This window comes from Cinclus cinclus, chromosome 8 (genome assembly GCF_963662255.1).
Source record: "Cinclus cinclus chromosome 8, bCinCin1.1, whole genome shotgun sequence".
NCBI classification, from domain to species: domain Eukaryota; kingdom Metazoa; phylum Chordata; class Aves; order Passeriformes; family Cinclidae; genus Cinclus; species Cinclus cinclus.
Genome location: NC_085053.1, coordinates 634,445 through 648,874, shown reverse-complemented (window position 1 = coordinate 648,874; position 14,430 = coordinate 634,445). Strand labels below are relative to the sequence as shown.

General features: G+C 42.6%; 1 protein-coding gene across 1 annotated transcript in view; it reads left to right on the top strand.

The window, feature by feature from the left end:
- TEDC1 (tubulin epsilon and delta complex 1) overlaps positions 1-14,430 on the top strand; it is a 69,926-nt gene that overhangs the window by 32,839 nt on the left and 22,657 nt on the right. The window contains exon 6 of the mRNA XM_062497700.1: positions 13,017-13,103. Coding sequence (XP_062353684.1) covers positions 13,017-13,103 — 87 coding nt within the window. The remainder of the gene's footprint in view (positions 1-13,016; positions 13,104-14,430) is intronic.

Sequence of the window (14,430 nt, the reverse complement as noted above, 5' to 3'; positions counted from 1 at the left end):
AGCATCAGAGTAGCTGCACTGGGTCTTGTGTTGTGACTTCTGACCATTTATGAGATCTGCTTCCAGCACTTCAGATGGACCCAAAACCTTGGATTTTGGGATTGTTACATTTTCAGAACAGCAGCTAAACTGCTAAGTTCTGTAGCAAGAGCTTCTTTGAAATTTTCTTTTACAGCTTTTTAAAGCTACGGGTTTTGCTAGTCCAATGCATCAAAATTTTTACCTGTTTCTAAGCAAGTTTGTTTTTCCTTGACGATTGGTGATGGCTGCATGTTAAATAAGTTCTTCAGTGATTAAATGAAATTAAGTTTTAGAGCTGCTGACCTTTAATAAATTTCAAGGTTCACCAAAGAATTGTATGTTAGGCCCATGGACACACATGTTTTGAAAAGGTCAATTATGACAAGTTTTTTGAATTTGCATAATTATGCTCACCATGGCACTTGGGATAAAAATAGCAAATGCTTTGTCCTTTTGAAGTGTTTTCTTCTCTTGCTGTCTTTAACTTGCTTTTACTAAACCATTCCAGCATTATTCATTGAGCACGGGGAGTGTGGAAGGGCTAGGATGGATTAGGGAAGAACTTTTTTGTTCTGACTCTTTGTCCAGTGAAGTCAGGAGCTGGGAGATGCTCATGGACAAGTGGTCTGAATGAGGGCATTGTGGAAGTAAGGTAGCTCTGATGTCAAAGAATTCACATCAGAAATTGGGAGAGGAAGGAAGCCTTACCAGCTGAGGCAGTTAGTCCTGGAGTGCTGCCACACTTCTGTGCCTTTGGATTCTCAAGTTCCCCTCAATAAATCGCTTAAACTGAACTTCCCATGGTGGGCTGTGCACAGGACTGCAAGCTGTTGAGCTGTGCTTTGTAGTAACTTCTAAATTTCCTGAAAATCATGTCTTGGAAGTCTCAGTTAAGGCATCCAAAAGCAATGGAAGCATTTTACTTACATCTCCTTGTTTTCATTTCCCATTTGCAGCACAGCAGCAATGCTATTATCTTGTCTCACATGGGTCATTAGGGAAGATAACTTGTTTATCTTCAAGATAAAAATTCTGCCTGTAGAATAGGATTTGAATGATGTGTGACAAATAAGGCTGTGGCTTCCCTCTGAAGAGCAAAGAGAACAATATGCCATTTGAAAGGAAGAGGAATAGCATGTGGAGTGAGCATAAGCAAATCTATACCCTTGGTGAGACAGATTAGGTTTCCCCAAAATGTTTCCATTTTGGTTACATAATTCTAGCCCTTATACACATGGGAGGGTCAAATTAGTGTTGTTCAGGCATCTTGAATTCTGGCACTTTTTAACTTTGAGTGCTGCAGTTTCCAACTTTAGCATTGATCCTGCTGGGTTGTGCATTAGAGGTGTAAAACACGCTCAGTGCCATGTGCTCTGAGCAGCACTGCCAGTGAAAGGCAGTGCTTTTTTCCCCCCATGTTAAATGACTTAATGTTTTGTGTTGCTCTTCCAGCCACAGTTCCTTTAGACATTTTACATGCCTGGTAGTCAGGTTGGTGAGAAGGAACATGCATTAATATTGCAGAGGAGAGCAGATCTGATGATGTGTTGCATTATAGATGGGGCTCCAGCACCTAAATGCAGGAGGCCTGGAGGCTGACACAAGAAAGCTTGAGGGAGCTGAAGGATCCAGAGAACTGGAATTATGGTGATGGCTGTTCAGAGGAGGTTGTAAGGATGGGTTTAATATGAAGGTCACCTGCAGGCTAAAAGGAAACACACCCTTGATGCTGCTCTATGATCAGGAGTGTAGGCAACCCTTTTCTGACCCTGTCAGAGACTGCTGGGCTGCTGCTTTCTCCTTGGTGCCCTGGCATCACTCAGATGAGTGGTGGAGCAAGAAATGGCTTTAAACCTCCCTGGGTTGTGTTGGTTAAAAGGTTTATTCTTTCTCTCTGGCTGGCTCTGGTGTTTTGGTGGTGGAATGTCAGGAGCAGAGTGGCTGCTGTGGTGCTCTGCTGGGATGGGTGGAGTTCCAGATCCCCCAGGGAGGGTAAACTCTGTTGGAAATCCACATTTATGTATGTGTGAAGATGCTCAACACAGTCCTTTGAGGTACTGTGTTTTCTTACTGGGACTGCCTTGATCACCTTTAAAGCTCAGAATAGTTACAACTAGTTTCTTTTTTTGTGAGAAGGCTCTGTTGGTTTGAAGCTTGGCACACTGAAGGCTGTTTGGATTGGAAAAAGCTCTGGTAGATTCTGTTCCTTCTGCCTGTGTGCATGGAACCCCTCCCCAAACTTCCTGGAGCAGCAGTGGGTACTGCCTTACAAAAGGGGTGATTCAGTGGTTGTCACGAATTTTCTGTAGAATAGGAGAGTGGCTACTGAGAAAACAATTTAAAGCAGAAATCCAGAGAATGCTGGGCAATTCAGGTATATTTTTACTTCCTCACATTTCATAGCAAGGCAAGAGTAAGCACTAAGAAAGCAAAGGAGCTGTCAGTGACAGCATGTGCTGCCCACCCTGTGCTACATGGCAGGAACAAAGAATATAATTCCTGCCTTTTTTAATGATTCACTTTACAGGAGAGGGTAGGCTGCCATGTCATTTTCCTTACGAAATGCTGTAGGCAAATGGTTTTTTCACTTCATTTCCTGACATTTTCACATAAATCATGGTTTGCTGTAGGAGTTACTTAAACCTCTTGGAAACGTGGATCCAGGTACTCATTTGCAAAAATGAGGCAGAACAGATTCAACCCTTGTCATCCAAGTAAAATCAGGAAGAATTACAGAGGTCAAATGGCTTCAAAGCTGCTTTTAGACAGTGTCTGTTTGTAGCCAAGTTCCTGATCCTTCTTAAGAAAGGAAAATCTTGGAAATATCTAGCCTGCTGTGCACTGTGGAAGCAAGAGCAGTCAATTTGTGTGAGATAATGTATATTGGGAGTTTCTAAGGCAGACTCAAGTCAGTTTTAGAAGGGAAGGCTGAAAAAAAAAGTTTAATACAGATGACTTTGAATACTTTGTGTGGTCTCATCGTGAGACAGGGAGTGGGCCAGTTGTCTTGAGTGAGGAATTCCTCTGCTACCCTCCCTACTCATCCCTGTGGTGCTGCTGCTGCTGCTGGAGGTTTTATTTTTCACTCTTCTTCCAGAAGTAGCAGCTTGGCTTCCACGTCCTGTCTGGGAGATGGACAAACACTGTCCGGAGCTGTGAAGTAGGTGGAGGTCTGAGTGGAAGTTTAGGCTTGACAGCAGAAAGGAGAGTTAATTGAGAGAGATTGGAGAGGCTAGAAATGTATGAACGACTCTTCCTCCTGCTGCAGAAAGAAAGAAAGAAGCCTCTGCAAGAGCTAAACTGCTTTAAATCTCAAAAGGTGAATATGATCCAAACAATTCTCCTTCTCTGCAACTGGCTGTGACATCAGATGGTTTCAGCTGCTCTGATGCTTGCTGTTCCCAGCTGGTTCAGTTCCACTGCTCTTGGACAAGCACTTCAGTCCCCTCAGATCCTGCTGCTGCTTTACTTTCAAAGCAGTCTGGAGTATCCCATGCCAGGGAGAGGCAGAGCTATGTCATTGAGGAGCTTTGGCAAAGGCAGGTAGGCACAGAGAATATGTGTATCACTAAAGGACAATCCTGACAGCCCTGTGGCCAGATTGGTTCCAGCTGGGTTCACAAAGGAGAGGTGGCACTGAGGGAAAACTGTTTGGGCCACTGGTGTCTGGCTGTTAGTGGCAACTCTGGGTTCAGCCTGTGGTCCAGTGCCCTTCAGCAGCACCTGGGGGCTCAGGTGGGCAGAGGGGTGCCCAGGAGCCAGCAGTGTGCCCATGCAGCAAAGGCTGAATCCTGCCCCTCTCTCTGCCAAGCCTGAGAGCTTGGTGTCCCTGTCCCAAGGACAGGAGCAAACCCAGTGAGACACTGAGGTGGTCAGAGCTGGAGCATGGACCAAGCCCTTCCCAGAGGTGCCCTGGGACAGCAGAAGGGGCAGCAGGCACAGGAGAAATTCTGCCCAGGTAAAACAGGAACAAATTGCCATGAACTGATCAAACTTTGGAACCAGATCCCAGAGAAGGGGTAACATCTGTGGTGTTGGGCAGAGCCCTGAGCACCTTGCTTTGAGCAGGAGATTGGTTTAGAGCCTCCAGAGGTTCCTTCCCACCTACATGGTTCAGCAGTGTTAGCATGAGAGCAGCTCCTTCAGCTCACATATCATCAGCCATGAATCATTTCGCTGTTGAACTTTTTACCCAATTTCACTTTCCCCGTGCCCCTTCCTGGGAGGGTTGCTCTGGGTATTTTTTTTATTATTATTTAAATTTTTTTTTTAATTTTTTTTTTTTATTACTCCAGGCAGGTTTAGTACTAATATATTTCTTTAGATTTTTTTTTTTAAGGAAGGTGGCCTCTGGCTGCAGTTAGTGTCCAGTTGGAGGGAACTGGCAGCATTATATAGCAACGCTAAAGCAAATCATTCTACCTCATAGCATTATTACCTTGATCTGAAAATTTCCCCGGGCTGCAATTTGTCACTAATATTGCTTTCAGCTAAACTTATCCATACAAAAAAAACGGAGTTAATAGAGCTGCAGTTCTGTAGTTGCCATCACCATTTTTTTGGGGATGACTTATTGCTTAGTACATTTTACTGACCAAGCTTATAGAGTTCTTGGACCTTGAAAAATGATGCAGTGGTTTATCATGGACTCCATAAATTGCTGGACTATGTAGCAGCAATATGTTAGACTCCTCTACCACAGGAAAGGAAGGTGTCTCTGGAACACAGTATATACCTTCTGCACTGATGTGAGCATGTGGCTGTGGTTGCCAGCAGCAGAACTGATGGAATGACACTGAGCTTCACTGCTGCCTTTGTACTTTTGCTTGTTTTATGCCATACTTAACATAATTTGAATGCTGTGACAGTGACAGTGATATACTGTAATACAATTCCACCTGAGACAGTGCAGCTGGAATTAATAAGATGGAGAGACAAGGCTGAGGTATTTTGTCATCAGTTGGCATTTGATTTTATATTTTTTAATTTTTTTCCTGTTGGAAGTGCTATAAACCCAGTGTGGTGGAGCAAGCCGTGCAGCTCAGGTGATGCTTTGGGTGAGCACAGGGAGGACAAGCAGGCACTGTGGTCCCATCCAGTGCTACAGCAAAGGTTGGACCAGCATCATACCTGATGCCTGTAAGATGCAGATGGAATTGCCACTGACCAGCTCAGGCTGGTGTGGTGAGAGGTGTGTCTGGTATTCACACCCAAACCCCCTGGTCATGCTGGGCTGCCTCCTAACTTTGTCAGAGGACACCTCAGAGTGAGAGTGCCTTACTTCCTGATAGCTTTTGGTGATGGATTCAGAAAGGATCTTGCTGGTGCAGCCCAGTGGATCTTATCTGGGCTATTGGACCCTGAAGGAACAAATTAAATATCAGGGAAAAAAGAGTTTGGGTGAGACGCTTTAAAACTCCTGACTCATCTCTTGAATTATGCCTTGAGGCTGACAGTAGCCACTAGAAAGTGCAGAGCTGCTTGTGGAGTGTACCGTGCCATTGTTTTCATGCCAAAGAGAAATGAGTTATCAGCTTCTGACAGAAAAAAGGCTCCTCACTCTTCTTCTGTGCCAAAGTACAGCATTGGTGAAGGCTGATCCTGAAGTGCCCCAGAACTGTGACGATCTTGTGATCCCTGACTGGGGCCTTGTGTTGTCCTGCACCCACCTCTGGATCAAAAATTCACTTAACCCATGCAGAAAGTCTAGCAGGACAGGAGCACTGCGTTTTCCAGCCTCACTGCTCATGGAAGAAGCAGAGCACAGTTAAATTCATATATTGCAATGGCTTTGGCCACAGCTGGACCGCTGCTGGAAAGCTGAACTGACCTGCACTGCTCTTCTGGATGTGAGAATGCAGCTCAGATGGTGAGGAGTCACTGGTAGAGCTGTTTTTATAACCTTGTAAAATTAAACTTGGTGTGCAATTGGCCCATAATGTTAACTCAGTTCTAGTGGCAGTATTTTTGTTTTTTTAAACAGCCAAGGAAATAGAGTTATAAAGTCTCATGTTTTGCAAGAGATTTTAGATTTGCAGTTCTTTTAAAAGTTTGTTGCCTAATTTAGAGGAGTGTGAAAGAGACTAGCAAGAGAAATTAATTGACATGAGGAACTGTAGCAGACTTTAAATTAGTACCTTGTCTAGTCAGTAACACATTTTAAAATGTGTGAAAATACCTGCATGCACAAATAGTCTATGATGGCTTGTCAAAGAGCTCGGCTGGGAGAAACTGTGCTCATATCAAGTTGCAATCTTAGAGTAATCTACATATTGAATCAATTTTTAAATTAATTGTCTGTGGCCTGTTAAAAATACAGGGAAATGGGCAAGTATATGGGGGGGAGGAAAGGAAAAAATGAGTATGAATAATGCTTTGTTCTGTATACAGAAACAGTCTGGATAAAAGCAGAAGAATAATGGTCTTTTTTTTTTACATTAGCTGCATGGGGGTTTTGGTTGGCAGTGCGATAATAACAGCTGTCAGGCAGTACTGTGATACAATTTGATGCTTTTCTTTGAAATCCTCTAGCTCAGATTTCTCTAAAGTAAATTGTGAATTTTGGTATCTATTGGATGTGCTTTCACTGAGCTGAGGGTACTTGGTACTGCCTGAAAATTTGGCTCTTCAGGGATGCCAGGTTAGGCACTCAAAATCATTGTTACCTTTAGGGGATGAAAATGTGTGCCTTTATCAATCTTAGATATATTGATCTTGGCTGTTGAAGTATAAAACTTCAGGCTTCTTTTTCCTGGTATTTTTCTCCAAGTTTTAATACATTTCCATGGGGAAAATGCCAAGTTGTCCCTTCATTGACCCATTCCTCTGCAAATGAATGCCATTAATACATCCCAGTTCACTGCCTATCAATGTGAAAGCTGTAATGCAATTTTTATCTGCCAAATGCCTCATTCTGTTTGTTTGAAATATTTTCTCTCAGTTGCATTTTAAACAGCTGCTTCTGAATCCCTCCACAAATAGCAGTTACGTTTTATAAGGATGATCTTTGTCACTTAAGTTTTAAACTAGTGGTTTGATTTCCTGCTCTCAGCAGTGTAAAACTGGAAGAGCTCAGTTGGAGTTGGAGCTGTGGTGGTATAAAACTGGCCTTGGTGGATGGAAAAGTCACATATTTTGGTTTAGGTGTTGGAGATTTTGCATGTATCCAGGCATGTGGAATTATACTCCTGCACCCAAATTATACTCCTGCTGTGTTTTGTATTTTATGTATTGTATCTTCTGCAAATATTCAAGTCCTGCTTTCCCTTGCAGCACAACCCTCCCCTTACCCCCTCCCAACATTGCAATTCCAAAAGAGGTGATGCTCAGCAGACACTGAAATACCATTTTCTGGAGCCAGAGGTCTTTTCCTGTCCCACTGGGATGTTGGTCAAGGTCCCTATGGGATCCCTAGCTGGTGCTGCAAGAAATTCTCATCTTCTTGTGTCCTCCAAGAGCCTTTCCGATCCACTGCAGCACTGCCCCTGCTCTCTCTTGGCTTTCAGGGATATTTCACGGGCAGAGAAATTAGAGGTCTTTCTTTGCCTTGTGCCTAGAGGCTGCTTATTGTTCTGTAGGTTTGTGCTCTTCAGCTGCTTGTATTTCACAGTACTCTAGTGTGACTTTCTGTTTTTCAAGCCTGTTTATTTTTGTTTTAGCCTTCAAGGGGTATGTGTAATGTCTTAAACCAGCTTCTCTTCTGGAAAAATCACAATGTGGAACTGAAACTTGGAGCACTGAGTGTGTCCACCTACAGTGTTGTTTTTGTCCCAGCCTGAGATACTTGTGATACTGAGATTTTCTCGGTTTCTTTTGGTGAAGGGGGTCTCAAAACTTAGCATTGCCAAAGTTCAATTTGGGCTGTGTGTGCCATTTTAAACCAAATTTAAACCTAAAAACCTGCCTGCTTAGAGGCTTCCATTTGCCAAGGTCTGCAGTTTTTTTCAGTTAAGGGAGTTTGGTATTGGTAGAGGAGAAGTTGTGTTGAATATTTTTTTTTGTTTCATCTGATGCTTGGTTAGGTCTCCAAAGCCTTAATCCCAGTTATGGTTTACTTCTGGTACCATAAATGGTATAACTTCCATGAACATTTACCCCTTTTCTTTGCATTTTTTTGGAACGACCTTCTCCACTTAGCTTCTCTGCTGTGCTTGTGAGATATTCAGAACTAGAATTCAGATTATGCAAATGCACATTGAATAAAGCCATTCCCTATTCAACAATTACTGAATAGTCTACATAGTTTCCCCACATAAACCTTGCTGCTAAGCCAGCCTTGTCTCAAGCCTTGAGTAGTTCTCCAGAGTTGCTGGCATTTGGGTGAGGTTTGCAGGGCTTAGGAGCCCAGTGCAAGTTTTCTGTCTGCAGACATATGTGAACAGTGAGGAATTAGCAGTGTTTTGTCTCCGAGCCAAGAAACAGAATTTATTGCTGAAACCTTTTTTTTTTCTTCTTTTTTTTTGTCTGTCGAACAATAAAATTATTTTCTGAACATTTAGGCAGAGCAAGTTTTGATTAAAAATAGTTTTGCCAGTGCTATGGTAGTTGAATTATGAGCTGTGGGCATCGGAGATTAAACACTTGTTGTGGGGAGCTCTCTGGAACTGAGCCTGTGAAAAGGGTGCATTATGCTGCAAATTTATTAAATATTGATTTCCGTAACGGTCTACAGGCACTAATGATTTTTCTAATATGGTGGTAAATAATATGAAAGAGATTAATATCTCTACAGAAGGAGTAATTGCAAATATGTTTAAACAATATACGAGTTACACTTGTGGAAGCTGAGTAAGATCCAGCTTTGGCCTCCTGTTGAGTATCTGTCTTGGTTTGAAAGACAGGTGTTTGTTAAGAAAGGTGGAAGCTTCTCTTGGAATAGAAAATGTAAACCCTCTACCTCCAAATTATTATAATTTTGAAAGCAAGGAGCTCTCAGGCAAAGATACGGGAATAGGAATAACAGTTCTTTACTAGGGAAATTAAAATAAAAATACGGTAATACAGAAAAACCAAAACCACTGCCAGAGTCAGAATCCAAGCTGACACCCCATCAGTCAGTCAGGGTGTTGGGAGCAGTCCCATTAAACGGTGGCTGCATCCTCCTGCAGTGACAGATGTGGTTCTGTTGGAGCAGTGCTCCTGGAGAAGGTGCAGTTTTCCTCTGAAGGTCCAGTGATGATGTAGAAGGGTTTGATTTTCCTCTGGAATCCAGTGGAAAAAGGCTGCTCTGATGTTCCAGATCTCAGATTTTATCTGGGGAGGAAATGCTTGGTTCCTCCCCCTGGGTGGAGCATCTCCCAATGGGATGATGGAATTTTATCAGTGATGCAGTGGGACTCAATGGCCCATTAACAGGAGATCTCTTTCCTGGAGGAAGGATGGAAAAGATAAAGAGCACTGTCCCAGATGGTTTAACAGATGGTGATAGAATGCACACTGCTGGGCACATCCTGCTTTGTAAGCCAAGACAGTATCACAGGATGGGCAGGGTTGGAAAGGACCACTGGAGACCACCTGGTCCCACCTCCCTGTTCAAGGAGGGAGCAGGTTACTCTGGGCTGTGTCCACATGGCTTCTGAACATCTCCAAGGAAGTGTCCAAAATCACCTTGCTCATCTTGTCACCTTGGACTTCTGCTGGTGAAGCTCCCAGTGTTTCCTGAGGTCTGTGATCTGCCTGTGGATGTCACAGCCGTGTGCTGCAGGAAGCAAGGCAAGCTCTTTACAGAGCCGACATCCTTCTGCGTCACACTGGGCTTTGCTGGCAGCCTGCTCAGCTAGGCACAGTTCACCCTCTGTGGCAAAGCTGCTGCTTGCACCAGGGGTGGTTTCTTTACAATGGCTTAAAGAAGTTGTTCCTGCAAAGCATTTGCTCTCAGCATTCATTATGGAATTGCCTCTCCACAGAGATTAGCAATTTGTATTTGACATTACTTTTTCAGTCAGTGTAAATATTTTAGAGCAATAACTTCCTCCAGAAGAATGGAGGAAATGGATATGGTTGTCTTAATTTTGTGTAGAGGGAAACACAATTTTCAGGCATTATCCTTAAGCATCACTTAGATACCCACGTGAGACACTTTTTTGACTTGCTGCTTCACTTTCATGAAACAGAATTGATGCTCTTCTACAGACTTCAGTCTTTAAATTTCATTAGGAGGTGTGACATCTGGTTCTTGAAAATGGGCAGGCAGCTTTAGTAACAGCTTGGGAATTTGGTTTACATTTTGAGAGGTTCATGTAGCATCAGAGGTGGAACAGCTCATGGCATGTGTGTGAACCCCTGTTGGTAGTAAGTGAGCGAGAAGTGCTGCTGTGTTTGGGGGGGGATATCAGCAATGTGTTGTGTGACATAAGAAAACATACACCACTCTCTTGCCTTAAGTTTTAGCTTTCATGTTTTCCAGATTCTGTACTGCATTAGTGTGTGCCTCTGAACTTCATATCAAGTGTCAGCAAGTTCTCCTCACAGCTCAGTCACACAAAACAATCCTTTTCCAGCCCCACAACCAAGGACACCACTGCAGCTTCAGCCCCAAAAAGTGCAAACAACAGGGAATTGAGGGAGGATGGGAGTGCAGAACCTGGAGCTGGAATTGGACAATGAACCCCAATATGGACATGGACCAAAACTTATAAAAGTGTGAAAACTCCTGACTCTGAGTCCATCTTGGGTGGAGCCACAGCCGGGCTCTTGCACTGCCCAAGGTGAATCCTTTGAGGGGCTTTTAATAAATCCCTGCTTTATTCCTTTAACTCTGTCCAGCCTCTGTTCCTGGGAGCCTCTCCAGGCATCATTGTGATCTCAAAGTCACAAAAAGATTTGTTCGTTAAAGAATACAAGAGAAAGGCTTGTGAGAAGCTCGTGCAAAGGACGAGGCTGGGGCAAGGAAGCAGCCTGGCAGAAATTTTCATTCCTAAGTGTAGGCGTATCTGAGTGAAAACCTGTCACCCCTGGGGCATGTGCACACTGTCCTTGTGACCAAATTCAAGGCACCTGGACATACAACCCATTGTCCCTTCCCAATCTTGAGCATCTCTTTGTTTTTATGATTTTTGCTAAGGCATCTCAAGGATATTTATAGCATGTTATTTTTTTTTAGTTGTGTTCTGCTTTATTCTCCATGCTGAAACAGCATCAGAGCCTTCCAAGGCCTGTGCAAAGGATGGCAGAAGACATTTGCATTCAGGAGCAGTGCCTGAAGTCTCTCTGGTGGAAACTTAAATGTTGGCTATTTCAGGCCTGCCTGAGGTGTTAATACCTCAGTGAAAGGTGAGGATGCTCTAGGTAGGTGAGTTAGATGGATGCTTTCATACAAGCTGTTTGAGTTTTGTGTAACTAATGAAGCCGTTAAAAAAAATAATTAATTTTAAGAAGGCAGCGGAAGCGCCCAAATACAAAAGATCCCAAAGGCTTTGAGATGATGAGGCTGCTCAGAAAGTTTTGATTGTTGTTAAGGTGAGTTAAGTGCAGATCCTGCAGAGGTTTGGTGACGTTTCAGAACCATTTCCTTCCAGTTGTGTGGTGAAAGCAAGTGGCATATGGCGCTTCTGAACATTCCAGTGGTAATAAAGATGATGACTGTGCTTTTATTAAGATCACTCTTCTTTTGAAGGCTCAGAATGAACAGCTCTCCATCCCAACCCTCAGCCCTCTTTAGCTGTAGTGAGGTGTGCTCACACTGCAAGCACACACAGCTCATGACCACATTACAAAGCTACTTTTGCCTGAATATTTAATCAGCTTTTTGGCTGAGTTTTATTGCAAGCCTCAGATTCCATAATGTAAGCCATTTGTGCTGTAGATGTACCTATGGAAAAAAAAAAAAAGAAAGAGAAAAGGAAAAAAGAGACAGAAAGGCAATTCTTCCACCTTTTATATCCCAGCTGAGCTTGAAACTAGCAGAGTCATTAAGCGTAATGCCAACTGTCTGGTGTGTGAGCAAATGTGTAATAATTGTATTTTGGATCCAGCAGTGTTTTAGAGCAAACTGCATATGATTTCCAGCAGTTACTCTTGCAAAGTGGTTTACTTTCTTTGGTTCCTTTCTCTTCAAGGAATATCTGCATAATAAAATTGCGAAGTCGACTCATGCTTTGCACTTCCTTAAATTATGTTGTGTACTAAGTAACTAAAGCAAACGAAGCTAGCAGAAGATAATTGTCTGTATAAAATGGATTTAGCTGGCACTGGTCTGGTCCTTCTCATTCTCCTCAAGGCCCTACACTCTTTGTGGTCACCTCAAGAAATTGACTTTGGTGTCAGATTGGTGTTAAAATTGTTCATTTCAAAGGTATGGTGAGAACAAAATTGTTGAAGCTCACCAGATTTATGGCAAACTTATTCTTGTTGTCATTATTTGCAAGACCTTTTATATTTTTTTGGCTATATATATAAATACTTAGTCTTGGAATGTCTCCTTCACCATATATGTGTGTGCATACATGTGTATCCTGCATATATTTGTGAAAAAATGATAATTTGTGTAGCTGTAATGCAGCATCTCCCCTCTGAGTGCTCTTAGGCAAAAGGAGGGATTCCTCATGCAGCAGATCATGCAGTTTGTAAAATACATAACATTTTTGAAGGAGTTCTTCTTTGCTGTTTCAGAGTGAAGGGATAGATGGGGAAAATACTTTTGGAGAAACAGCTTATTTTTCTGATCAAGAAGCACAGGAGATTTGAAGCTGGTCATTCACTAAGCATATATATATATCAGAGCTGTGTATCAGAGCTTTGTTCCCTTAAAACAATATGGGAACTCACATTTATGTGTGGAAAGGCTGATGAAGTTGGTACATTTGGGGTGAGGGATAAATCAGTGATACAGGAAGAAGTGTTTTACTTCACATTTCCTCATCTGTTTTTAAAATGTTCTTGTAAAGTGTTGTCCCATGTGCCACTCACACTCTGTACCTCAGGCCAAGCACACAATTCATGTAGCACTTGAGTGACCAAGGTGAGCTGATTTCCTTTCTTTTGTCTCCTTCCTGTAGCTATTGCAGCTCCTGGAGTCTGAGACCATGCAGCTGGAAGCCTTTCTGGAATGGAAGCAGCTGGAACCAGTGTACTGGCAGTGGATGGTAACTAATCCAACTGATCTTGAGGGGTGCCTCTTTCTTGACTTTAACTTAGCTGGCTACTTCCTGAAGTCCCACAAAATTCAGTGTTGCAAACCATCTGTTCAACAGCACTTGAGAAAAAGGAAAAAAAGTCTCGGTAAAGTAAGGGATGTTTTCATAGTTCTCTTTCATTCCTGTTTTCGTCAGTTGGACTCACCCAGCTAAGCTGAGGAACTGCAGGACAGAATGGCAGAATTTCGTATAGTTAACACAAATGAAAAGGTCTGATCTTCATCTTTTTTAATAGTTTTTAAACATAGCCGTTGCACATTTTTGTAAAATTAAATGGCTTTTCAGAAGAGGGCCTCTAAGCATTATTGCAGTCTTGAGAACAACTAAATTTGCAGGCAGCTGATATTGAAAACAACTTCATTTTTTCCCAGCCAAATAGTGTGTTGACATTGCTGATTTCCCCTTGAACTGTGTTGAATGATCATAAGAAAATCAATAACCCTTTCTCTGTGCATCTTAGGATTTCTCAAGTGAGTGCAAATGATGCCATACATCTCACTTCTCTCTACGACTTTTGCCCATTCAGTGTTGCTGAAATAATTCTTTAGCACACCACATTAGCTGTATGAGCTTACAGAATTTTGAGACTCAGTGAGCTGACTGCTAATTGCCCGCGTGCCTTTTTCTATGCTAAAAATAAGGCAAATGACAGTGTGAAATGACCTCACCTGTCCTGAAGGATACTTCCAATTTCCATTAGCTCCCTAATGGTTTTTGCTTTACATGTTTACCATCTTATGTTTTTTTGGAAAGCATCAACATTAGCACAGGCCTGGCTCCCAATAGGTAAAATATAACAGCAATTATTTCTGTGTATCTGCCAAAACATTTGCCTTTGACATGTTGAAGAGTATTAGCCTGCTTTCTGGAGTTAAATTCTAAATAAATACTTGAAAACTGACCAGTGGCATCTTTTTATACTATTCAGTGTGCTGGATGGTGATTTTTCCTTTTTGTTTTGTTTCACTGATGATAGTGGTTGTTCCTGGATGCAGTAGGATGTATGGGAATGAGATGTGCTTCAAAAAGAATAGTAGTAGTTTTCTCTTTCTACCAAACTTGTGTTTTGCATTGCTGATCTGATGGATGGGGTGGTTCTTGCATAGCTGCTGCCAGCTCTTCCTGCTGGTGGTGGGCAGGAGCACAACAGGGCATGACATCCCTGTAGGAACTGGAATGACTGCAGTAATCACAGAATACCCAGAATATCCTGGAAGGGATCCATGAGGATCATTGAATCCAACTCCTGGCCCTGCACAAGACAGCCCCAAAATCC